This window comes from Perissodus microlepis, chromosome 17 (genome assembly GCF_051167445.1).
Source record: "Perissodus microlepis isolate ML-2025 ecotype Zambia chromosome 17, ASM5116744v1, whole genome shotgun sequence".
Lineage (NCBI taxonomy): Eukaryota > Metazoa > Chordata > Actinopteri > Cichliformes > Cichlidae > Perissodus > Perissodus microlepis.
The window spans coordinates 15,198,090-15,223,926 of record NC_140477.1 but is presented as its reverse complement, the minus strand read 5'-3'; the positions used below and the strand labels follow the sequence as shown (position 1 = coordinate 15,223,926).

Below are 25,837 nucleotides of genomic sequence, written 5' to 3'. Positions count from 1 at the left end.
CTATAATTGCAGTTGGGTTGGATTGGACAGGTGGAAATTTAGCTGGACGTTTTTCTTCTAAAACTTTACATTTGTGGCAATTCATTGCTAATTCATTCGTATACATTACTTGCATTTATATAAACTTTATTAATTTATATAAACTTATATATAGGTTTTTATTTATATAAAATGAAAAATAAAACCCCTCCTACCGTCAAGGCATGCACTTTTTGTAGAATGTCCACCAATCAACTTCCCCCTAAGTAACTGGTAAGCCAATAGCAACCCCTGTCTTTAGTGTGCTCGGTAACTAAGGACTGAGCAACTGAGTTCTTCCCAACCACAAAAGTGCTATGCCTCCTGAGGATCTTCCTTAGCAACCGTGGACAAACATGAGTTACTACAGCATAAGGTGAGAATTAAACCTAACGCAGCTTGTACGTTGTGTCCTTACTTTTTTCCCTTTGGTGAACTGGGAAATGGGGAGGTAAGCGCTGGGATTAGCGCCTTCTTTGAGGCGAAAAACTTAGCTGTCGCCCACAACTTTTATAAGAGAGAGCTGCATACAGACAGAGACTGGGCTCAGGCAACTAGCGTTAGCTTGTAACGGTAACAGGCTAGCTTTAACATTCCACAGCTGGCGTGTGAGTACAAGGAGCAGTTAACGGTGTAGTCCCCCCCATCTTTTTATTTTATTTATTTTTTCGTTTCGATGACTGTTACTGGGCGAATGGCGAGAGAACGGTCGTTGTATTTCAGGACTTGTAGAAAGGGGCAACCGTTTTGTTTTAATGTTACCCTTGCTTGCTTATAAATGTAGCCATACTCCCTCCTTTTCCGATGAATAAAATAGTTCGGAAACCCATCATTTGTCGCATCTCGTTTGTCTTTAGTTAAACGCCCACGTACAGTGTAATAAACACTTATTTATTTATTTATTTATTAAAGCCGCAGACAATCCTTTTTTTATACACAAACACATTTCTTTATTTCAAATAGCATTTGCGTTAGATATTTTCCTTATACATAACGCCATAGATATTTCAAATTTGGATATAGCAAGACTAGTGTGTTTTGCTGTATAAAATGCTGAGGTACTCAGCCACTTCAGAGCACTCACTAGGTTTTAGGTGAGTGCTCTGGAAAAAAAACACTGTATATCATGTCTGAACATGCCTCTTCGTAGTCTCTGGTTTTATGTAAAAAGCATTCATGTCAGCGTGTGTTTATCCTCACCTCCCAAATGAGTAAATAGATAAATATCTGGATAAGTAAGCCAGTTACTGAATGCAAAACATAGATTTACAAACAGTCACACAAAATTCGCCTGGGCATAATGTACTGCATGTAACCCCCCTCCCCATACACACACAGAGTGTAAAACGGCGCTGTGTTAATGGAAGCTGCTTTACACGGTTTTAAGAACTGGAGCAGAGATTCGTCCTTCATTTTTGTTGGGAGATAATTATCACAGTAGCTCACCCACCCTTTCCTGTTATAGAGGCAGTCACATTATTTGATTTAATCAGTTTGTAGATTAGTTCTGTCACCTAAGGCTTAAACTTAGTGATAGATAATTTTTATTAGTTACAGTGACATTGAAATGAGAACTTTTTTTGTCTGCGTTTTGTTTTTAAATTGACTATTTTGCTGCAAACAAGTATTGACAGAGAAATGGTCTCTGCATGGTATCAGTTAGTCTTGGTCTGTTGACTTGGAATAACTCCCATCCTGTTCATGTTTTTTCCCCAGATGTGGAACAAGTACTGTGTTTTTGGAAATCTCAGGGCCTTTCTAACTGTGTCAGCTTAGTAATGTGAACCACTTTGAACACATTCCTGATTAGCACACCACTTGGAATGCACACTTTATCAGTGTTGAAAAGAAATGGATAAAGGGCTTCTCACAAATGCCACACAATTTAAAAAAAAAAAAAAAAAAAAAAAATTATTATTAGTATTATTATTCTTTGATGCAGTGAATGCTGTGTCCTTCGTATTTCTTCAGTGACTGCTGAGTCACTTGGCAGCTTGGAGTAGTTACAAATCCCAGAGTCTCCATGCAGAGCTGACACATTTGCAGAATGACAGTTTTCATAACAGTATCACCATTGTAATGTTTCAAGTGCTGATAACATGAGTGTAGCGTTATAAGTGCGAGGCTGGTGGAGTTTTGTTATTTGTCGCACTGCACAAACAGTGCCAGGCTAGTGCTTAGCAGAGATTTTCAAAGTTTTGACGACAGCTTGCCTGCTTAGGGAGCTAGCACAGAAAATGCACACATCAAACCCTAGTGTAGTTACTGTGTGTGTTCAGATAATGGTGCTTTATTGTCATTTATGTAGTGAGGTTGCTGTAATATTTCTTAAAACCAGCTTTATTTGTATATTTTAGGAACCAGCATGAGTATTTGTATCGGAAACCTAGGGGTTTTAATCTGGATAATGTCTTTAGGAAAATGTTCTATGTGTCTTTTATTGAGTCTGTTTTAACTTTTTCTTCAATCTGCTGGTTTGGGTCTCTTAGCTTGAAGAACAAGAAGAGGTTGGAGCATGTTGTTAAATTGTGTAGTAAAGTGGCAGGTATAAAGCTAGATGATCTGCCCTCCTGTATAGAGGCAGTGCAGCAGAATTGAAGGGAGAAAAAAATTCGGGTGATAGCACACATCCTGTGTTTTCAGAGTATCAGCTGTTGACTTAAGGGAGGAGGTATTCTTTGCCTAATTGCAGAACAAATAGATTTAAATTCCAATTTGCTCCTACCACTATTAATTTTTAAAATTCTATGATGTGATTTGTGTTTTTCTTGGCACATCTTGGCTGGCTACAAAGCAAATTGCCCCTCGGGGATACTAAAGTTGATCTTGATCAGCCACTATCTTTGGTGTTACAGAATTCTCCTTTAGGTTTCTATTCATTGTTGGATTGTCTGAATACCATTTCTGCCTCCTGTAATATCTCTGGAAATACTCTCTTGGTATTTATTTGTGCTGCAACTTCAGGAGTGATGAATGAATGAAATGTACACTTTCCTTGTTCATAAAATCTCACAATTTTATTGTTCTATCCCAGTGTGCACACAAACCAAAATTTCAGTGCGTAGAGGCAAAACTGCCTCTGCAATCTGACATGTCATCAGTTCTTGTAGCTTGCCATCACCAGTGTGTGAATGTGTGTGTGAATGGGTGGGTGACTGGATGTGTAAAGCGCTTTGGGGTCCTTAGGGAGTAGTAAAGCGCTATAATAAATACAGGCCATTTACCATTCTTCTTTAGATTGTATATTTGATGGCCTTTTGCAGCATCTATACATAACAGGATACTCTATTAGCTTTTACTGCTTTTCCATTCATCAACTACTTTCATACAACAAACAAAAACCCCCCATAAAAAACAAATATTTCTCAGAGGAGAAATATTTATTATTATATATATTATTAGATTTCCCAGGGCTTCCTTAGTTTAGCATTAACCAGAGTCTCCCAGCAGATCAGATGACTTACTCAGGATGAAGGCTGTTTACTTCCCAGGTAGCCTTTGCTGTACTTTTTTCTCCCTTTTCTCTCTCTAGTGGTGGGTCACCTGCACTGTTTTTAATTGTGGGTTAATTCACACAAGAAATTGATCAGCCTTTATAATTACTAAAGTTTTTTTTTTTTTAAAGGAAAAATGAGTGCAAATTAGTACAAAGTACTGATGCAGTAATCTAACAGTTAATTCATAACTGTGTGTGAAATATATTGCAATAATAATTTGTGCTTTATGTAAAATCCTACAGGAACACTGGAACTAGCCCCACAGCACACACAGTGGGCCTCCACACATCATTTGAGAATAGCAGGTGAGCCCCTGTGTGTACACTCAGTGGACTGTGGGGTAGAGTGTTATGTATAACCTGAGGTAAAATGAAACCCCTTTTCTTAGATGACATTTGAGGACCACAAGTGTTAGCATGGAATCTTCAGCTTAAAGTTAATTATAGCTAACTTTTTTTTTCTGAATATTTCCTGTTGGAAACTAAAGTTAGTCCTACAAAGACTCTTTTATACCTATTGTGTCTAAATTTTCTTTGTATGATTCAGTAAGATTCAGTAGCTTGTGGAAATGTGGAATCATTGAGGAGGAATGTGTTGGGATGAGGTTTGGACTTTGACTACGCCATTGCAACACCTTGATTCTTTTCTTTGTCAGTGATTCTGTTGTAGTTTTTGTTGCTGTGTTTAAGACCATTGTTCTGTTGCAATACTCAGTTTTAGACAAGGTTAACTATCAGACAGATGGCCTCAGATTTCACTCTAAAATATAGAGGAGCTCATGGTTGATTCAGTGACTCCAAGGTGTCCAGGTGGCAATAAAACCAGCCCAAATCATCACTGTCAGTTGGTATGACAGTTGGTATGAGGTGTTTTGTGTTTGGCTTTCACCAGTCGTGACACTGCGTTATGGCCAGACATCTGTGCTTTGGTCTCGTCTATTCATTGTTCCAGAAGTTTTGTGGTTTGTTCAGATGCCACTTTGCAAACCTTAACCATGTTGCCATCTTCATTTTAGAGAAAAGAGGCTTTCGTCTGTGTAATCTGTCCATACAACCCAGAGTTGTTTAGTCTTTTTCTAATTATATTGGAACTTGGGATCTTTGCAGTTTCTCTGAGCATATGGTGAAATTGCTAGGATATCCACTCCTGGAAAAATTGCAATATTGTGTTAACACACACCTGAATGGTCCAGACCAGCAAACTGCCAAAACCTCTGCTTTTATAAAGATAGTCAAACTTGCTGATGATTATTATGGACGTGTTCTTATATAATACTTTTCTACTGTAACTGAGCACTCAACGTGCTATATACAATTACAATATTACTGCTTCCAGTAATGCTCCCAGGAATGCATAAATTCCTTTGAAACATTTCCTTTCCAACCTGCTACCTGCATCATATAATGTGTGCAGTTCTGCACGAGCAGTTGGGGTGATATTGAAGTTAGTACGCCATCTTAGTTGAACATTGTTATAAATCAGTCAATTAAAAAAATTCTCTACAAGGATAGCGGTTAACCTCTGCAACTGCATGAACGACTTGTGGTCCAGTTGTGATTTTCTGTGGCTGTCCAGTGAATTCCAAATGGCCCAGCTGGCAGGCGTAGTCCACTCTGTTTCTCATGCATTTAGAGACTAAAGTAGCATTTCTGGTTTTTGTAATCTATACACTTTTTGTTGTTGTTGAATAGTACAGCACTGCAAGCAGTCAACTAAATTAATAGATATATCTGTATTTGTCATTCTTTGTTAATTATGAAGAATTAGCGCTAATGGACATGAGTTTGCTTTTTTTGTTGTTGCCTAAATAAAGTAAAACATAATTGTGAAAGAGTCAAAAGGGGACTGTGTCACTTGGCATCCCAAGGGTAGCTTATTTCCATTATTTGTTTTGACTTCAATAATTACTCCCACGGGTGAATGATTCCCTTGCTTATCATGAGTTAACGTATTTGCGAGTTTACTGCTCTCTCTCTAAGAACAAACATACACAATACATGCCTCATTTTCTGTCTGATTTTTATTTTGTCTCTCTCTTCCAAATAGCCTCAGGAAAAACAAATGTCAGCTTCTGGTCGCCTAGCAACCACACAAAGGTCCTCCCACTGTATCTGTTTTTAGATGTTGTAATCTATAGGTTTAATTTTATTCAGATAACTTTCTTAAAACTGCGTATGCTTCTCAGTTCCACAATGAAAAATGCAATCTTAGATGATCGAGGAAGGTAGTTTGGGAATTAGTTTTGACAAGATTTGGACTATTTAAGGCTCAACACAGTCTCACTGTTGCATAACTCAGATGCCAGACAGAATTGCAGTCTGGTTTCATACTATACGTGCAGTGGCCCCCCTATGAGTCAGAGAAAATGAGCCAAATGCAAGTGCTGACTTTCTCAGTAGTTAGTAGACGGTATTGTGGGAACTTAGTGATAGCAACCTTTAAAGAGTGACTTTATATCTAAAATATAATCAGGCTAAAACAACTTACCCTAGTGCTCTTTCAGACTATATGTTTTCAGTTCTGTCTCTGCCTGATCTTTTGCAATACTCTGACATTCAAAACTGTCACTTCCATACCTATCCCTAGCTGGATCCTTGCGCATTGCCTCAAGTGTGAAGTCATGGTAACAGCACTAAGCCTCATAACCTCAGAGTACCTCAGCAGTGGTAGCTGTCACTCCCATGGGTGGGACATCTACTCTTTCTCAGTGACACACTAGCAGAGATCTTGGAGTCTGTAGGCTTACAAATGGGTAGAACTGAGCAGTAAGTAAGACCCCGAGTGTAAATGAAGATTTTTGTTATAGATAAGAGACATTTGGACTGGCATTCCTGAAGCTGCATCCATGGACACTGTAAAGACCGAGGGATCTCAGCCTGCGTACAGTCGCTGGTCATACAGGTAGTTGCACATAATGGCACGCGTACATGCAGTATGTTTTGATCTCAGTAGTAGAGTTTTTTTCAGAATATACATTCTTGTGTGCTCTTTAAGACTTGTGGTTTCTTTCTTTAAGCAAGACAGCTGCCTTCTGCATTAAAACAGATGCAGTTAAAGAAACTTTTGCTTTAATTCTCCTAGCAGGATAGTCTTTTTAGAAATAAGGAATTACAGAGTTGCCTGTGTTAGGATTGAGGTCAGCATTACTATCTTTCTTCAGGTCGCTGAATGACTCGATGTTCTTCTCGCTCATGTTTCTGCCACCATGTCGTTACTTATTCAGAGCATCAGGCTGTGACTGTGTGTTGTAACCAGAGTTGGTAACTTGCGTGTGTGTCCAGCCCGTTTTGAGTGTGTGTGTGTTAGTGTCTGCTCTTGGTAGGTTAATTCAAGCACATCCATGTAAGTAAGGATGTGCTTGGGGTATTCATCCAGTTAAATGTTTCCTCTTAGCATTTTATTTTATAAATACTCATCAGTTTCTAGTCTGTTTTAAGGAGTCTACATAAACCATATTCTCAGTTTTGAGGCTGTGGTGATTGAGACTAGAGATTTAATTTGAATTTACTAATCTTTAATTCCTTTGATTTTGAAATTGATCTGAGAAGGCTGTAATCATAATACATCTGTACATCTGCGCTTTGCTTCTTGTTTAGTTATCATTCCAAAATTCTGTAGCTTTGAGTTATCATTATTCCATTTCAAATTCGAGTCCTGAAAACCAATTGAAGGGGATTCCTCCCTGATAGTATTCAGAGATGCTCATAATATATATAGAAAAAGTTTTGCTCTATGACAGGTAATCACTCACTGATGTCCAAAATAGTCGCTGGCAAAAATAACTATAGTTAGAAATTTTTCAAAAAGCCATTATTATTGTTAGAGCCCAACCAGGGCTGATAATATTGTTCAATATTAGCTATTTGCAGATCTGTCGGTATCTGCATTTAAAATGTCCGATAAATGAAAATTAAAAACGTAAAGAAGACAGAGGGAAAAAACACGTTTGAACCATGGTATAAGTGTTGATGTTCCAGAGTTTGTCCACCAGAAGGCACTGTACAACTTCCCTTTTGGCAACAAATGCTTTTGGAATTCCAGAAACACAGGAAACAGCTGATCCTGGAAGTCTCATTCAGAGCATAAACTAAATAAATAAAAAATAAATAAACAACCAAACTTACAAATATTTGGGAACTGCTTTGTGTGTCTCAAAGAAAAAAAACGGGCAATATATATTAGAATATTGGATTTTTCGGTCACCAAATATTGGTATTGATATCGGTCTTAAAATGAGTCAGCTCTAATTATTAGCACTGATTTTAGTATTTAGTGTGATTTAGTTGCTGCATTTCTGCAGGTGCTTTTTCTGTTGCTCAGACATTAATGTTGAATACAATCAGTCGAGTTTTTAGTGAAAAACAAGAAGGACACCGGTAAATTATATTTAACCTTAATATGTTTATTATGCTTTATCGATCAGAGAGTCTAGTTTGACAATCTTGTAAAATGTATGAACAAAAAGTTGTATGAACGTAATATGTTTTGCATGGCCAGAGAAACCGTAGCTCTCGATAACCCAGGACAACCTTGCTGTGAGGTAATAGTGCTAATATCTGAGGCACCTGCTTCTATACATGTATCAATTTTAGTTCTTCCTGATTATAAACTGGTGCAAGAGCAAGTGGATGAATGGATGGATGAATGGATGGATGGATGGATGGGTGGATGGATGGATATTTTTGGGGTATGTTTTACTAGAATTAAGCATTAAACCATTATCAGCCCTCATTTTATGGAGTACCCTCACTTAAGTTCAAAGCTGAATTGCCTGAATTAAGTCACACTCATCCAACTTTCCAATTAACATTTAAAGTGGCAGAGTGGAAAGCTTTTAATCAAAATGAACAGCACACAAAACAGATCGTGGTCTGATAATACTGTTGTGGGTTTAATACCAAACATTTCTGGTCAGTTTTTCCTTTTTTTATATCCTGAACCAGCAGCAGAGTTATGGACAGTTATCACAGTTAAATTAATAGCTTTCAATTATTTAAAACATCAACATTGTGCAACTTATTTATATATTTCCTACAAAGAATTTATCAGAGGCATAAGTAATTAAATTTTGCACAGCTCAGCTGCAATTACGTGCTTTGGTAGGCTCCTCCCTTTGTCAGTCTGTGAATCTTTACAGCAGAGTGCTAAAGTCCTCCAATTACAGTGAGGCTCAAGAACACACTGCAGGTTTTTAATCAATGCTGGTGGAAGTGTGCTGTTGACAGAGCAAGAATCTCCATGGTTACCTTGGACTGACACACAAGGAAGGGACAACAGTGGCGCGTCCTTCTCTTGTCACCAAAGCTGTGACGGACTAATGAAGAGGCGATCGCTTACTGCTGTGATGAGGCACCATGTAACTGTGTTTGTGTGTATGCAAATGTCCATATTTACCAAGAACATAAAGAGACAGGAGAGTTTGGGTATTTTTGAGCTAGCAGAACCTTTTCTGTCATTTTACAACTGTATTTATTCATTCTGGAAGATTTATTTGATGTTATTATCTTTACCAGTAGCATTTCGTGATCATATTGAAAGGCATTCAGTTCAATTGAATTTCAATTCAGTTTTATTTATATAGCACCAAGTCACAACAACGGTCACCTCAATGCACTATAAATTGTAAAGTATAGACCCGAAAACAGGGATGTCAAACTCATTTCAATTCAATTCAATTTTATTTATATAGCGCCAAATCACAACAACAGTCGCATTTAACATCAAGTGCCTCCTTCACATTTTCCAAAGTAGTCCGGTGGGCTGGATTGGTCTTTGATGAGCTGATTTGCTCCCCTGGGCCTTATATTTGATACCCCTGCCCTAAAATAATAGGCTTGTATGTCCTTCCATCCAAGTATCTATCCACAATTCAAGAATCACCGTTCCTCCTACAATATCGGTCAGAATTTAATCGAAGTTGCACACAGTGATGGATTTTCATCCAAACTGTCCTCAAGGTCAAAGTCACATTTGTTATTATATGAGCACTTTTGCTTTTTCCTGTTTTCATAGCAAAACTTTTAAGTACATTTCTTACAGTTTCTAAAAAAAAATTCATTAATTTCAGTGTGAGCGAGATTTTGTCCTGGATTTGACTGTTTGCGAGTGTCCTTGGCTTCTCAGTGAATTTCTATTCTCAAACAGCCAACCAGTGACAAGGAAACATTTTACTTTCTTTCTGATGAGCCACTACATCATTATGACATTGACGTTATGGTTTTCCTATTTGGCATTGTCTCTAAACTTGTTTCACTCTTTTGTTTATTTTCCATATGTCCCATGCGTCTGCCGGTATGATTTTTTCCCAAAGACCTTCCAGTTCTGCCAGCTTCTCGTCTAACACAACAGCCAGGTATGCACCTACACACTCCAAAAAATTAAACTCCAGTTGCAGTACCTGAAAATGACAAACTGAATAATGCACTTAAAACCTTAGTGCAGAACTGTTATTATTCAGACAGTCATCAATTAAAGAATGATCTTCTTGTGTGAGGGGCCTAGGTTTGATTCCGGTGTGGACCCTTTCCTGTGTGTCATTCCCTTTTGTTCTCTTCCTACTTTCATCTGTATGCTTACCTGTCCCTGTCCAATATAGACTAAGAAAATGCCCCCAAAATATTAAAAAATATGGAAGTCTTTCACTTGGTTTGCATTTCTTAAAGTGAATCATAAATGTGATTTAAAGGGTATATTTGTTATGTTTGTTTTTTGCCATGTTTGTTACTTAGGGGCTAGAATATTAAAACTCTTTAATGCAGGCTTACTTGTTGTTCTTAGAGAATTTAAAAGTAGAATGGGAGGCAGAGCCTTACATTTTCAGGCCCCTCTTCTATGGAACCAGCTCTCAGTTTGGATTTGGGAGACAGACACTAATAGTAAAATACAGTAGCCACTGTGATCACAGGTGTATCTACTCTGTGACAGGCCCCAAGATGCCCGTTGCTTTGTACTAGAGCAAACTCAGCTTCTCAACATTCTCTCCCTCCCTGTCTCCAATAGACATACACAGAGACTGTAAGTGCAAAAATAATAACATATAACAGTAATCAGTGATATCATTAGTATCACCCTGATCAACAACACAGTCAGAAGTTGAAGGATGGACACGTTTATCTAAGCTTATGCTATAAACTCACACTGCCTTCATCCACTAGGCTACCATAAGCCCCAAACAGATTTAGACATAAAGACAGCTGTAATGTCTATAAGCATGGAGCAAACAAGAGTCCACAGGTCCTCACTGATTGACTGGATGAGGTCACCTTGCCAGACAAACACATTCATTCATAGAATTACCATTTCCGATGGGTCAGCTTCTAGATACACAAACTGAATTCTGATTTAAGCTGCTAAGATTAGGCTTAAAACTTTCCTTTTTGCTAAAGCATTTAGTTAGGGCTGGATCAGGTGACCCTGAATCCTCCCTTAGTTATGCTGCAATAGGTGTAGGCTGCTTGGGGGATTCCCATGATGCAATGAGTGTTTCTTCTTCAGTCACCTTTCTCACTCAATGTGTTAATGGACCTCTCTGCACTTGTTGGATTATTGTTATTATTTCTATATCTCTTCCACAGCATGTCTTTTAGCCTGTCTTCCTGCTCTCACCCCACCTGGTCGCAGCAGATGGCCCCGCCCCTCCCTGAGCCTGGTTCTGCCGGAGGTTTCTTCCTGTTAAAAGGGAGTTTTTCCTTCCCACTGTCGCCAAAGTGCTTGCTCATAGGGGGTCATATGATTATTTTCTCTGTATGTATTATAGTAGGGTCTACCTTACAATATAAAGCACCTTGAGGCGACTGTTGTTTTGATTTGGCGCTGTATAAATTAAATTGAATTGAATTTATTTTATATAATTCAAAAAGCTCTGTGAAAGCCTTCAGCTGTTCTTAAAACACCACAGCGAGAGAACTAACAGGCACTAGAAGGGGAGATAGCTACCCTTTCCTCACTCTAGTTCTGCTGGAGATCTGTCCCTTTTAAAAAAAAATTTTTTTCTTTCCACTGATATGCCAGCTCATAGGGGTTCATCTGATTGTTTGGTTGTAGGTTCAGTCTTTACCTTAATGGATAAAGTGCCTTGAGGTGTCTATTGTAAAACTGAATTAACTCTCTTTACTACTTATGATTTCTTTCTTGGCTACAAAAAATGTCTTAATCTCTTGCTACTACCTTTATCAGAGCAGTCATGTTCTAATGTGTTCAAGCAGTGCATTAGGCTCTTAGGCACACACTATTCTGCCAAATTACTTTAGGAGTATTACACTGTACCAATGGAAAAAATGTGTTTTAAGGAACTATTAGGAAAACTGAGCTGCTGTAGAGAGTGTCTTTAGCAATTAACCAGATAGTGCCTTGTAGCATGGAAACAACATTATTAATGGAGAAATTCAGTGAACGGTAAACATTTTAATTAGAGCTGTTTCTGCCATACTTTGATCCTTGGGTACGGTTACATTAGTTGGAGAATTTGTAAATCTGAGGCTCTTTGGTAAAAAAGCCTCTTTAGGATGACTAATTAACAACGTGTCCCAGGTCCCACTGTTAGTTCATTTGAAGAAATGACTTGGGAAATTAAAAACTAAAATCATCTCCCATTCTCCAGCCCTCCTCGCTATCACCACAACCTGTGCTCAGTTGCCATAATAACCTGCTGTGGAGCCCTTTAATTCATTCGTGATAATATGACACACTTGGGCAAGATGACTAATTTTGACACTATGTAGCAAGGTACTATTCTTGCTGGCTGTTTGGGAACATAGATGTGTTAATAGTAAGACGTATTAAAGTCTCCTAAATGGATTTCATGCACTATGATGTCAGCCAACATTGGGCTTGACATTCATAAGCAGCATGTGTCCTCACTTACAATCAACTCATAAATGTGTAAAGGATGTGAGAGTGACTAAAAGAGGTGGAACAGAGAGTCAGGATAAGCTTTTTGGATATCTGATGAGCTTATGTGGCTCATTTCTGCCAAGCAGAGCATGAGATATTTAAAGATTTACTCGACAGGAAACATTCAAGTTCATGAGGATGGGAGTCACACATTACATCACATTATTGGTTTTGGGTGTGTGTTTGATGGAGAGATAGTGGTGCTGTCGTAGGTCTCTGACTCCGACTTGAGAAAGCCAACTCCTGCTGCTCTCTCTTCACTGTAGCTTAGCAACATTTGCCTGGTCCCTTCAGATAGGTGTCCAAGGTAAATGCCCACAGGCGCCACACTGTAAGGGCTTCTCTCAGCTAGAGCATTGTGTTGTTTCTTTTTCTTCTTCCCTCTCTGTTTCTTAAAAAAAAAACTAAACAAGACATGCATAATTAGAGAGTGAGTCATGTCATGTTTCAACAGTAAGCAGAAGATCAGTGTTTTTCCCTTTGTCCCTCTCCCTTGGAGTTAGTTTTCAACGCTACTCTTTTCAAGATGGGTGCTTGAGATTTTAGATGTGCTGTCTTTCACTAAAATTACTAAAGTATCTGTAATTCATTAGAGAAAGCTATCAGTCCAACTGTAGTAATTCCATCTACTGGCTAGATAAGAAAATGCAATTTTTGTTGAAAAAATGTGTCTTTATATTGCTTCTCCTTTTCTCTGCAGTGGTGTTGAAAATGACAGCAGCAGTCTTATGCAACAGAAGCTGGAAAAACAGGTGGGAAACAAAACATTTTCTACAAGTGAACAGCACAGGTTTTCAAAGATCCTATTTTTGATGTTCTATTTCTCAAAATTTGTGGCATTTCTGCTCTTTTGTAATTGCACTTTCAAAGAGCATCTGTTGAAGCTCATGTGCTCAAATGAGTCTAATGCAGAAGTTCAACTCACACATAGATTTTAGTTTGAGGGTTAACCTCTGGTGCTTTTCTAAACATCTGGTAAGATTTTGCAGGGTAATTAAGGGGCCTGGCTTGTGTTCTGTTCTGGTCACCACGGGCTCCTTATGGTTGGCAAGAATGGTTAAAGCAAAATACATTTTATTAAATAATGTTGTTGGATTTACTGTTATAATGCTGGGTCATGAAACTGTGACACCTCTATCCTTCCCTAATGAACCACTAAACCAGAGATTCACGGATGTTCAAATTTATGTCTAAATTGCTTTGAAATGCATAGTTTTCACATTTAAAAAAAAGCACAGTTCGAATGAGAGATTTTAATAGACATCTATAATACAACTAGATATTGTTTTGAAGATGCAAATTGTTTTTCTAAATGTAGTATTCAATTGACATTTAATTTGTGTATGCAATGACTAAAATGAGAGGACGACAAGCATTTACTCCCAATGCACAGACTTATATTAGCAGACAGTTAGTCAAATTGTGTGTGTGTGTGTGTGGTAATGGTGGTGGGTGGGTGGAGGGGGAATGTTCATTATGGGTTACATGGTAAGACAGTTAAAACTTAATATTCCTGCATGCAGAGTGATCTTCTGAAACCTTGCTGTAGAGCTGTGGTGTAGTGCTTTTAGCTGGAAGCCTTACTCCAGTATCTCACATTAGGCAGAAGGAAAACAGGGGAGAAGGGTAGGGGGCTCAAATTGGTGACTTCAAAGAGAGAGGCGGATTTATTGTGAGGCGCCTGGCTGTGTGTGTGTTTGTGTGTGTGTGTTTCAGGGTCTCATTGTGGCTGACTTGTGCTGCACGCTTTCAGCTGAGTTCAAACACTCTCTCTCTCTCTCTCTCTCTCTCTCTCTCTCTCTCGAGTCTTCTGCTCTTAGATAACTCACAAGAACAAACAAACACACAGAAGAGATCAGATGCAAGCTTTGAAAAATTAAATCATAATTACATTTTATGTATATTTATATGATGAAAGTGAAGCGCACTGAAGGAGCTGTACACCTCCCAGCCCCCCCCCCCCCCTCTCTCTTTTCTGTCTCGCTCTCTCTTTCCTTTCTTTCTGTCCTCTCTCGCTCACCCTATCTCTCTCCTGCTCGAGCGCTAATGATTGCTGATTCAGTTAGCAACGGTGACTGCCTGTACATACAGACACACATACACACACCCGCGTACAGACACACACAAGCTTGGTATTTGGCTTGTGTTAGAGGAGCACATAGTGCAGTGGAACAGGTTGACAGTTTACTGACTCTTAAACTGAGCTCCAGAAGAAGAATAAAGGACATGGAGACAGAGTCATGCCCACCAGGAGTGCTTCTTTTAGGCGGAGAACACATCTTCATCTGACTTAAAGAGAAGTGGAATCTTCTTTATTCTTTAGAAAACTTGTTAACTTTTAATATCAATGGAACGGGTTTGTAACTTCTTCTTTTTCTTTTTCTGATGCATTTTCTAGTTTATTTGTCTTTTGGATCAGGACTTGTTTGTGAGACGCAGGTGTGAGGCTGTTGCTTACATAGACTCAAAGTTTTTTAATCAGTACTGCCAGTGAGAGAAAAAAAAATCTAGTTATCTCTCCCTAACAGCACTTCAACTTCTCTTTTCAGTAGAGGGTTTTTTTTATGGCCTCTTTTCAACATGTAAATATAAATGTACATTATATCTAAATCACTGTCTTTTAACCGACGTTCTTTGCTCGGCTCTTTCCAGTGTTTTGGGCCACATAGGAAGGATTGTGAAAACCTGAATGAAGTCACATCCTGTGTTGAAAATGCCAAGTACTCACGCTATACAAAAGAATTGAATATTACAATGGGTTGGCTTAAAATAGCTCAATGCAAAACAAAACAAAACAAACTGCTCAGACTAATCTTAGGCTGGGAGTACATGTGCAGCAACTTTTGAAGTTAAAGCTGTGGTTTGCCTCAAATCGGTAGTCAGTATCTTAATGAAGAGGAATTATTGTGCAATGTGAAATCTGGTAGCATTCCCACTTTCATTCATTACACTAGCCCTAATTATGTTCATTATGATAATGTTGCATTATGTGTATTCATTTGTCTCCTTTTATTTAGAGCAATAAAGGAAGAACACAGATCTGCTCTTTCTTTGAAATGATAACGACTGGGTCCAGCTCTTGGATTTTTCATATGCTAAAGAGTAAAAAAACTAATGCTTCCAGTACCAATTCTTTCTTAAAGTTTGCTTTTTGGATGTTTTTCATGTTCACTGTAGGATAAGAAGATTCGATTTTCTCTTTTAAAAAAATTACATTAATCCACTTTGTTTAATATAACTTGCAAGAACGGCTAGTGAAACTGATTTCCTCGAATGTTAGAATGACTGAAGTCTAAAAAGCTCTTTGGTCTGCCAAATATGAGACAAGGCTTCTCGGTCTCTCCCAGCTGACTGAACACTAAACAGGAATTGTTGTTGTGCATTTGGTGCGCTAATTAATGTGCTTGCATAATCCATCGCCTGCTCTGGCCACAGTGGGTTTTAGGGCAAGTGGATACAACATGAACATAGTCAGTTTTCTATCCTTACTGAAACTACAGTACAAATGATTGTGGACTAATCTCACTACCTAGAGGTTACACGTGTTCTGAGTAATCAGTCGAAAGAAACCTCATCTCAGTGATGATGTTTGAAGCAGCTAATGACTTTACCAGACCCTTGTTATGTTCTTACGTTGGGCATTCTTCAGTTCACCAAACTACAGAACATTACTGTAAGCTTTCACAGCCCCCATTATTTTATTTTTTTTTATTTTGGTTGTTGTGTTTTATTATGGGCTTATTTTTTATTTAGTCTGCCTTTTGGCGTCAGTATTAAGTCAGGTCACAGTGGGTTTTAGGGCGGGTGAATACAACATGAACGTAGTCAGTTTTCTACCCTTACTGAAACTGAGTTGTGTACTGCATTACATATAGTTTTTGTAGTGCATACAGCTTTCTATACCTTGAAATGGTTTGCACAATTGCTTTATCTGTTATTGCATGTCAAATGTCCTCCTATTCTGATTAGTAGCTCAGCAAAATGTGTTCTGCTGCCTTACAGGTCTGGACTGTGTGTAGCTATCTTTCTTTTGAAGACTGCATAGTGTATTATGCTGTGACTCACTAAGCTGACCTTGTATGGCTTTATCTCTCCGCTGGAATATTTTCTTAAAGTAAAAATAACTAAAATATTTTAATGAGTTCTTGGATGGACTTCTGTGCATTTTGGTACAGGTAACCACGGTTCCCAGATAAGCCTTTAGAAAATCAAACCCTTTGTTTGTCCAATACTTGTTTATGGCACAAAATCTCACATGTAGAAATCCAATTTTTCTGACCTGTAGTATTAGAATAGCATTATGCAGTGCAACTACCAGTGCTCCTTTCTTTTATTTTCTTTTTCTGTTATTGTCCTGGTCATTTGCAGCACCTACTGAGAGACACGGGTTGTAACTCATCATCCATACTAATGTAATTACCCATAGCTTGTTGTGTTGATGTTTTCCAGCTTGGCTTAATCTTCCCAACCTCCATCATTTAATACATGCCAGCTAATTATGTATGAAGTGAGTTTTCCAGTTGCATGTCCTGAAAGTCACGTATATTTGTACCTAGAATTAGGTTACACACCATTTCTGTTCCCCTGTGTGGTCCACAGAGGGCACTGCTGGAGCAGAAGCAGCGGCAAAAACGTCAGCAACATTTGATGGTCCAGCCCAACACAGAGGTTCGCCCCCGGCGTTCCAGGGCACGGCGTGGTGAAGAGCAAGCCCCGCTAGTCGAATCTCAACTCAATGTCACCAATGATGTCATAATAGATGGTGAGAAAAAACATGTGCAGCATTTTTAAGGCATGTTAATCAAATCCCCATAGTCTAGGCATTGTCACACACTGTTCCCTCTTTACATAAAAGTAACTTCAGTTGGAAGTATAAAATTTTCAGCATTTGACTGTTTTTAATTTAGGCTAGGCACATCATAGAGCAGCACGGTTAAACTACCAAAACACACTTAAAGGTCACTTGTGGCCTCAGGCAGCAATAATACTCTGCTATTTGATGTCCTGCTGCATGAAGCTGCCGAGGTTACACTGATACATATTTTAAAAGGAAATTGTTTTATGAAATCAAGGGTTTTTCCCCCCTATTTTTTTTTAGTTCATATTAATATTAGGTGCAGTATTAAGGGAGAGTACTAAAAGTGGCTACCATCAATCCCATGGATCAGTTTTTTGCATCAAGGCAAAGGGGCTTATTTTTAAGCTGGTATGGGCCTCATTGACAGATATGTATTTGGATGAATATTTATTTTTAGATTTCTTTTCCTATTTTACACCCATCTTATTTGTGCTCAAGCACTATAATTTTTTTATATATCAGAAGGTGTTTCTTAAGTTTTAACCTCCTCAGCCTTGTTTAGCCACTGACAGGCTCAGATTATCCATCATTCTTGTCTGTGAGTAGTCTTTACACCTGTCTTGAGCACAACTAGCCAGATGTTCAGCATCTCCCTGTCTCCCAAATGTATGCTGTAAAAGCTTCACAAACTACAGCGTGACACTGTGATGAAACAACACTGCAACAATTGACCTTCCCTCAAGATTGAGGCTTTGCCTTGATTAAAACTTTTTTACATGTTAGACAGGTGTCTGTCTTTGTAGCTTTTATTTAAACAATGCTTTCAGGTACTCCAAGAGATGTTTTGTTTTCACATGGAAGGTGACATTATTAAAATCAATATTGTCACAATAAATTCTATGTCATTTTCCAGGATTTTCTAGTGTTCTAGGCAATCTAGTATTGATTTTCTGCCTTGTTTCTTGCACACAGATATTTCCCTAGATTCTCTAAATCTGATTATGAGAGGAGATATTTGGGGCCTTTACAATTTTATATTATATTTTAAAGAACATGGTGTACCTCTTCCCATTTTTACTTCTGACAAGCTGCTTCTCTAAGATGCTCTTTTATACTATGTCATGTTACTGACATGTTGACCTCCACATGTTATTTATAGTGCCACTTACTTTTCCAGCCTTTTGTTGCTTCTGTACCAACTTCAAACTAATTGCAGTTATATGAATAGAAGAGGTCTTGCTATGCATTTAAATGTTTTCTTTGTTAAATGGCACGTTGTAGACCATTTTTATGGTTTTTCTACTGTTGGATGTATATTGTGACAGTGTAGAAAAACCACATTCACTAATATCCACTCACAGGATTAAGTTGTTTGCAACAAGGCCCAGTATGAGAAAAAGAAGGATTAGTCTAAAGTACAAATCACGCAAACCTACACTGGAATCCAAGAATAAAAATATGGATTTGGAAATGTGTATAATAGATTCACTTAGTAGATTCATTAGATATGCTTGGTTGGACCCAGTTAAGGGAAAATTAACAGCTCATGCCTGTCTGCCACCTTCTCCTGTGTTGTAGGTATCGATGGCCCAGCAGCCTTCCTGAGCTCAGAACCTCCTGATATAGGAATGAAAATTCAAATCCTGTCAGTGAGCCAGTCCCAGTCTCAGTCCCAGCCTGAGTCTCAGTCTCAGTCCCAGTCCCCTGCTGCTGAAGAGCCTGAGAGGGACGGAGACACTGAGACGCTGCTGGAGCCCAAGACAGATATCCACGAACTGCTGCAGAAGCAAGGTGATTTGTACTGGATCCTGGGTTTAAATCATCATAAATCATCCCTGCAGTAAAGTCAAATGGAACAACTATTGTTTGCCTGCTTACTTATTTACTTTGTTAGTGTGTGTGTTGAGTCCCCTGGTGATTTTTTTATTAGAAGAGAGTAGCATCAGATATTTACTTGTGGTTACTCTCAGGGTTTTTCTTACGTTTCTCAGCTTTACAGTTTTTACCTATAAAGGAAAAAATGTGTATTTATGACATTGCAGGTAAGAAGTTGCTGTTAAACAAAGTCAGACTTTTTGACATCTACCAAATTGATAGCACTCTGCTGCTGTATGTGGAGTGAATGGTATGATTGATGGTAATGCAGTGAGAACTGGTTCACTAAATAATAGGTAAGGGCATTGTTCACACTGCAGTGCTTGTTTGTGGCATCATTAGAACTACTACCACCCACACCTGCCAACCAGCTGACGGGAATATGTACAATTTCAGGAAAATGTATAAAAGTCAAGCTCACAGTGACTTTTGCACTTTTCAGATTCATCTGCAGCAAAAACAAATTTCTCATTAAATGAAGGTTAGCATGCGTTTAAACAGTAACAACATCATGCAGTTCTGCAGGTGTCATAATGTAGCTCGTGTGTTACCACTTTGTGCCCACAAACTCAAGACATAACTGTTTTTTTAAGATTTCATTTGAATCCTGCTGAGAAACTCAAAGGCTGGGTTACTTTTCATACCTTTTTTAAAGGCTTGAGTGTGACGCAGTAGAAAGTGTCATTGTGCTTCTCAATAATGTAAGACCTCATTGTTAATGTTAGCTCAGTTAAGCAGACGAGCCTGCCCCAAAGAGCTCCAGCAGGTAATTTTGGCTGCCTGTCTTCCATATTACCACAGTGCCTTGGGAAATGGAAGAAATAGACATTTTGAAGTACATTCATATTTAATCAGCTCCTTGATGTCATCCAACATCTTCACTTTTGGCTCGCTGCAGAATTTAATATCCTTCTTGGCCGTGTGATAATAATTATCTGGAAATGCCGTATGTCTTTTTTGGATTTGCTCAGTCGAATGTTAGTCCTCTTTGACATTTCCAGATGGTTGATTTCATAAGCCAGTAGCTGACACAACTTTGTGTGGGTTTTTTAATTGGAGCCCTGGAGTCACTGTTAGAGGGCAGCTGACATTTGCATTCTGTATTCCATGATGCTTCCTGCTTTTTCACAGGATTAGCAGCATATTTGGGGCGCATCACTTGTAAATCCTGCACAATAGGGGTTGTGTTTTGCTGTTTTTACTGTCACATTATCCATCTGGTTTAGTACTGCATAGCTTAATGCTTTCTCTAATGCTGGAACTTGCCCAGGATATGTTAGTCTAACTGATCAGTGTCAGGAGGAGGCACAAATATCTGAGGACAGAATGCTTTTTGTATGCAAAAGAAGAAAGGCTGTGTGAAAAACCCCCCCATGTATTTAAAAGCAGGAATATTATTAACGTGAAATTGGATTTGTTTAATAAGGTTCTGCATTCCTTTTAATGGGCAGCAGAGAGGAACTCGTCTGGTCACTCCCTGAAGTCTGATTGGGAAAACTGGCCTTGACCTCCTCCATCTGTTGCATTTGTAAACACTTCACTGATGGGTTTATGTTCTGAATCACCAAGTCTCACTGAATATAACACGATGTTCATTTTGTGAATGAAGGAACAGCTAAGATGCAAAAAAATGAGGATAAAGCAGGGTACGATTTTAAGCAAGCCTACTTGTGTTCGACAGATCTCTACCTATGAGCAGCGTTCCTTGGTTTGTCGGTCAGATCCACACTTGTTCACCCACATTTTCCTGCAGCAGCATATCCTCACAGTAGTCAGTTTGATTGCTGTGATTTAAAATCTAAAGTTCTTCATTTACTTCAAACTGTAGATTGGATTGCAGTATTTAGGACTCCAGCTGTATAGTGTAACAATTTAGAGCAATCTTGGTATCATTATTGCCATTTCTGGTCAAGCATTTCTTTTACAAGTCAAATTTTAATTATATTTTAATAAAAAATAATACTTCAATGTAGTGAAAACACACAGCTTTCATATGAGTTTACACTTTGATAACACATTACAGTAGGATATAGCTGCAGCCAAGAGCTGCATCCTGGCTGATAAATCCAATTATCAGTGAGGAGACAGATAGACAGTCCCGACTGTCTGCACTGTGCAAGCCCCAGTTTATGTCTGCATGACTGCATGGAGCTGTCTCTGCACAAGTAGCTGCACATCAGCTTCATTTATTGTCATAAATATGATCCTTCCAGTAACTGACATGGAAAAGTACTCTTTAGGCCAGAGAAGTGGCCTTTTTGTTTGAATAAATAAGAATCAATGCTAAATAATCACATTCTTTTTGATATTCACTTTCACAAGGCTTCATCCTTTCATTTCATTTGTCATGGTTTCAACAGCTGATGTAAAAGAAATCCCCCTCCCCCTGAATATTTCAGATAAATATGAAAGGATGTGCTTTCAGCTGTATAATGCTCTATTTTTTGCTTCAACTATTTCCTAAGTATTGCATCACTTCTTGGGAATTTTTTCTCATACCAAAAAACTGGTAAAATCTTCTGTGGAGCGTTTTGAACCAAAACTGAAGGAACCCCTGGAACGAAATAATGACTGAGGTTCTTTTGTTGTGGAGGATGTACGCAGAGCATCTGGGTTTCATTTTCCTCTTTTGCTTTTGTGTGAATGGGTTTCTCAGCTGGAGAATTTGTAAAGACCTTCGTGTGTAATTAAAGCTCCCTCACACCACACTCCCACGTTTCTCACCAGGTCTCTGCGAAAGCATGAACTTTGATGAAGCCAGTGAGCACGAGGAAGACTTGGAGGAAGAACGGACGCGTTCTCGGTCCTCTCACACAGACAGCAACAGGCCTGCCTCAGCTACTAGTGGCAAGGACATTCCTGTAAAGCCTACGCACACTAGTTCATATACTCACTATTATCTAAAATGCTTTTGGTTTTTTTTTTTTTAAAGTAGCTGACTATATTAATTTGTCCCAGGATCTGGTTACCCCAGGATCACCCACAGCGGAAAACTTACTAGCCGATGTGGCGAATCTGGAGGAGTTTGTCTTACGCCCAGCACCACGTGGCGTCACAGTCAAATGCCGAATCACCCGTGACAAGAAGGGTATGGACCGCGGCCTCTACCCCACTTACTACATGCACATGGAGAAAGAGGATTGCAAGAAGGTGCGATACATGCGTGGGCCATTAAAGTTGTGAATAAGAATCATCATTTTTGTTGTAATATGTAACATTTATAAACAAAAGCCTTCATTAGATACATGTGTCTGCTTTATTGTGTCGTTCCAGGTGTTTCTGCTGGCAGGAAGAAAGAGGAAGAAGAGTAAGACATCCAACTACCTTATTTCAGTGGATGCTACCGACCTGTCACGAGAGGGAGAGAGCTTTATAGGTAAACTCAGGTAAATTCACCCTCCCTGTGTCCACAGAGACCTGCATTAATAAGGTATTATTTGCTGATTGCACACCTTTAATTGTATTTATTTTTTTAATGTCAACTGATACCATGTGAACAAAATACCTTTAATTAATAGCATTACCTGCATTCTGTATCCGGCAGCTCTTATAAGTGATTTATTTTTCTATTTGATTGGTAATATTGATTCCAGTCAAAATAGGCAGTGAAAACATTTCATCTGTCCATCCACTTGTAGCTCAACTGGTCACCAGTGTGTGCCTGGCAAAAATAAAGTAAAGTGTAGCAGACCATTGCCTGATTTCAGAAATTTGAAGCTTCTCTTCTCTTCCGTGCCTGGCTTCCTCCAACTCTCACTCACATTCACACTTTTTTCTTCCAGCAACACCTCACCTCCGGTGAGATTTCAGAGCGAGACTTCTTCTTGATGTGAGATGCACATCTCTGTAGGGTTCCTTTTCATAATGTTGACAGTTGGGCTTGACAGTCCGAGCCCATCAGTGGCAAAGACAACGACATTCACTTTGGTCCGGACAGTTGACCTGTGGGATTACATTGTAGCCTCTCACTTTTGCCTCTTTTTTTCAATATAACATTCAATTTGATTCCAAAGATTTTCTGCTTGCTAACAGTTAGAATAAACTGCAGCATCCAATAGTTGCTGTTTGCTTGATATTTAGAAAATAAACAGAGTGTGTTGCTTTCTGCCAATCCACATGACTCAAATGTGAAACAAAATGCTGCCAGCATCTGAAAAATATGAAAAGGTGTAAACATTTCATGACCGGTTTGTTTTCTATCAGATCCAACCTCATGGGCACTAAATTCACAGTGTACGACAACGGGACCAATCCGTGTAAAAACCCCGGGGCTCTGCTGGAAGAAAGCAACACACGACAGGAACTGGCTGCCATCTGCTATGTGAGTGAATGACAAAAGGCTAGCAGTGTGTTTAGTGTGTTGCCTGTTCATTAAATATATTTAGTAAAATTGTCACACTCTCTGTGTTTTTTGGCAGGAAACCAATGTGCTGGGATTCAAAGGACCACGCAAAATGACTGTAATCATCCCTGGCATGAACATGAACTTTGAGAGGCTCCCTGTAAGGCCCCAAAATGTGAGTCTGTCAGTAACAGAATTATGCAAAGCTTAACAGCTCAAAGAATCTGCCCTTAAATGTGCAACGTGTTGTCCGAATGCTTCATGTATAAAATGACTAAAAGTTGAATTTGAATCCAAAGCTGTTTAGCTTTAGCAGTCTGACATTTCACAAATGCTGTTAGAATGCAAACGTCCAAAATTCCTGGTGTGTGAGTTTAATGTGTAGTTTGATTCATTCCTAATAAGATTAAAGACTGAAATCGGATGTGTTTGTATGATAGGAGCAGGAGAGTCTCCTGAGCAGGTGGCAAAACCATTCGCTTGAAAATCTGATCGAGCTGCACAACAAGGCACCCGTGTGGAACGATGACACCCAGTCTTATGTGCTAAATTTCCATGGCCGTGTGACTCAGGCATCAGTCAAAAACTTCCAGATAGTTCATGATAATGACCGTGAGTATCTTTAATCTCTGAGAACAGCATCTGTTAACTGTAGCATTGTGCTTTCTTCAGTTATGTTTAAGTAGTTTAAATAATTTGGCTGCTTATAGGATGTTGCAGAATGTCTTGAAATATTTAAAACATACACCATAAACATATTGATCGACCTTTTTTATTTTTACCCCCTCTATCTCTAGCCGACTACATTGTTATGCAGTTTGGTAGAGTTGCTGAAGACGTCTTCACTCTGGACTACAACTATCCCATGTGCGCTCTTCAGGCGTTTGCCATTGGCCTGTCGAGCTTCGACAGCAAGCTGGCCTGTGAATAGGTGCTGGTGCTCTGCCGGTAAATTCCAGGAACTCAGTTTTTGCGTGTCCCCCCCCACCCACATGTCGTTTGTATCGGGGTTGGTTAAACGTCTGCTAACCTGTGTACAGTTTATGTGTATATGTACACGTGTGTAGAGACTAAAAGGGAAATGCAAATGAATAATCTGTGCTGGAGACAGGTGCTCTTATTAGACACCAAGTGCAAAAAGAACTGATCTGATATTTATGAACCTGTTTGAAGATATGTGAAATGTTTATTCTTCGCATATTTTTGTTGCCTTTTATATTTTCATTCCACTAAGTTTTTTAGCTTAAAAAATAGCTGTCATCTACAATTCATACTGTAAACCATTTTGAACTATGTAACATGATGGCCTTTCCTCTGGCACCACCTGCAGGCCCAACTTTAGATGTTGTCAGAACAGAAACGCACAGTTGCTGTACTTTATTTCAACCCCCATTTATAAGGAACTGGCATCACAGCCTCAACACTAGTTTAACTTTTTTTAATCCTTGTTTACATCTTAAATCATATAACGTATGTTTTAATCTGCCTTTTATCAATAGCTAATTCTGATATTTTTTCATTGTTGTTATCACTCTTAACATCCTTGTGTGAAAGGTGGGGGTTTTGTGAATTTTTTTTTTTTAATCTTGTGACTGTAATTTTGTCTTGGCGAGTTGGATTATCATTAAAAACATGAACGGAGAATTGCACATTTTAAGAAAAATGAAATACAGACTTCATACAGTATGAAATAAACGATAACACCATCTTATTTGAGCCGTTCTTACAGTCTTAAATTATTCAATGACATTTCAAGATATGGAATTTTACAATACTATTTGGAAGTTAAACATCACTTCAACTCTTATTTTTCTCCCTTTTTAAACAAATTTGATAAGGGGGGTTATTATTTTCATTGGCAGGGATTTAATGTGGTGTTTTGGTTCATCACTGTCCCGAACATGTTATCTGTTCAATGCAGAGTTTGTTCTTAGATGGACTGAACTGGGAATTTTTTTATGGCCAGCAGCGTCAGATACTTTTAAAACAATTTGATCTGGATCCTTCAAAGAGCCATGATTTTTCATGCATAAGCTAAATTATTAGAATTTCCCTGTTGTTTCCTGTTCAAGGAAGTGTGCAATTAAGTTCTGAAGAAAAATATTCTGTATATACTTTTACTAAAGAAGTCTTTGATGAAACACGTTCCAGTCTGACCTTTGGAACAAACAGTCAGCTCATTTGGCTGTATGAAAATATATCAGCAGTTGATCAAACATGTTTTTGTTTTCTTATACTGAGGTGAATGTATTTAGTGTTTAATTTCATAAACATTACGGAAATGAATTTCATTGAACAGATTTGAAAGAAAAAAAGGGGAAAAAGTGTTTATTGTAAAATCTTCAAATAACAAAAATAAAGGCATTTTGAAAAATTAAGTGATACAGAATATGTTGTCATTTTAACACTGTCTTC

At 38.5% G+C, this 25,837-nt stretch overlaps 1 protein-coding gene across 9 annotated transcripts; it reads left to right on the top strand.

Annotated features, from left to right (window-relative positions):
* The first annotated feature begins 292 nt into the window (after positions 1-292).
* tulp3 (TUB like protein 3) lies at positions 293-25,800 on the top strand. Of its 9 annotated transcripts, XM_084910167.1 has the most exons (14): positions 361-394; positions 3,758-3,820; positions 6,322-6,416; positions 9,826-9,867; positions 13,108-13,159; positions 17,007-17,169; positions 18,784-18,996; positions 21,808-21,941; positions 22,039-22,230; positions 22,354-22,466; positions 23,284-23,401; positions 23,499-23,597; positions 23,863-24,034; positions 24,220-25,800. In XM_084910167.1, exons 3-14 carry the CDS (start codon positions 6,361-6,363, stop codon positions 24,351-24,353), a joined length of 1,488 nt encoding a protein of 495 aa, XP_084766293.1. In that variant the 5' UTR covers positions 361-394; positions 3,758-3,820; positions 6,322-6,360; the 3' UTR covers positions 24,354-25,800. The 9 variants fall into 9 exon arrangements, with proteins under 9 accessions (XP_084766292.1, XP_084766296.1, XP_084766298.1 ...); XM_084910166.1 differs by lacking the exon at positions 6,322-6,416 and having other exon boundaries at positions 293-394; XM_084910169.1 differs by lacking the exon at positions 3,758-3,820 and having other exon boundaries at positions 327-394.
* The last annotated feature ends 37 nt before the right edge of the window (positions 25,801-25,837 follow it).

What these genes read in the sequence shown, in the direction of transcription:
- tulp3 (XM_084910166.1), top strand. Translation starts at nt 375, where the DNA reads ATGAGTTACTACAGCATAAG. An exon ending in ACATCATTTGAGAATAGCAG is followed by an intron (nt 3,821 to 9,825) that starts GTGAGCCCCTGT and finishes TTTTTCCCAAAG; the next exon opens with ACCTTCCAGTTCTGCCAGCT. An exon ending in TCGTCTAACACAACAGCCAG is followed by an intron (nt 9,868 to 13,107) that starts GTATGCACCTAC and finishes TTTTCTCTGCAG; the next exon opens with TGGTGTTGAAAATGACAGCA.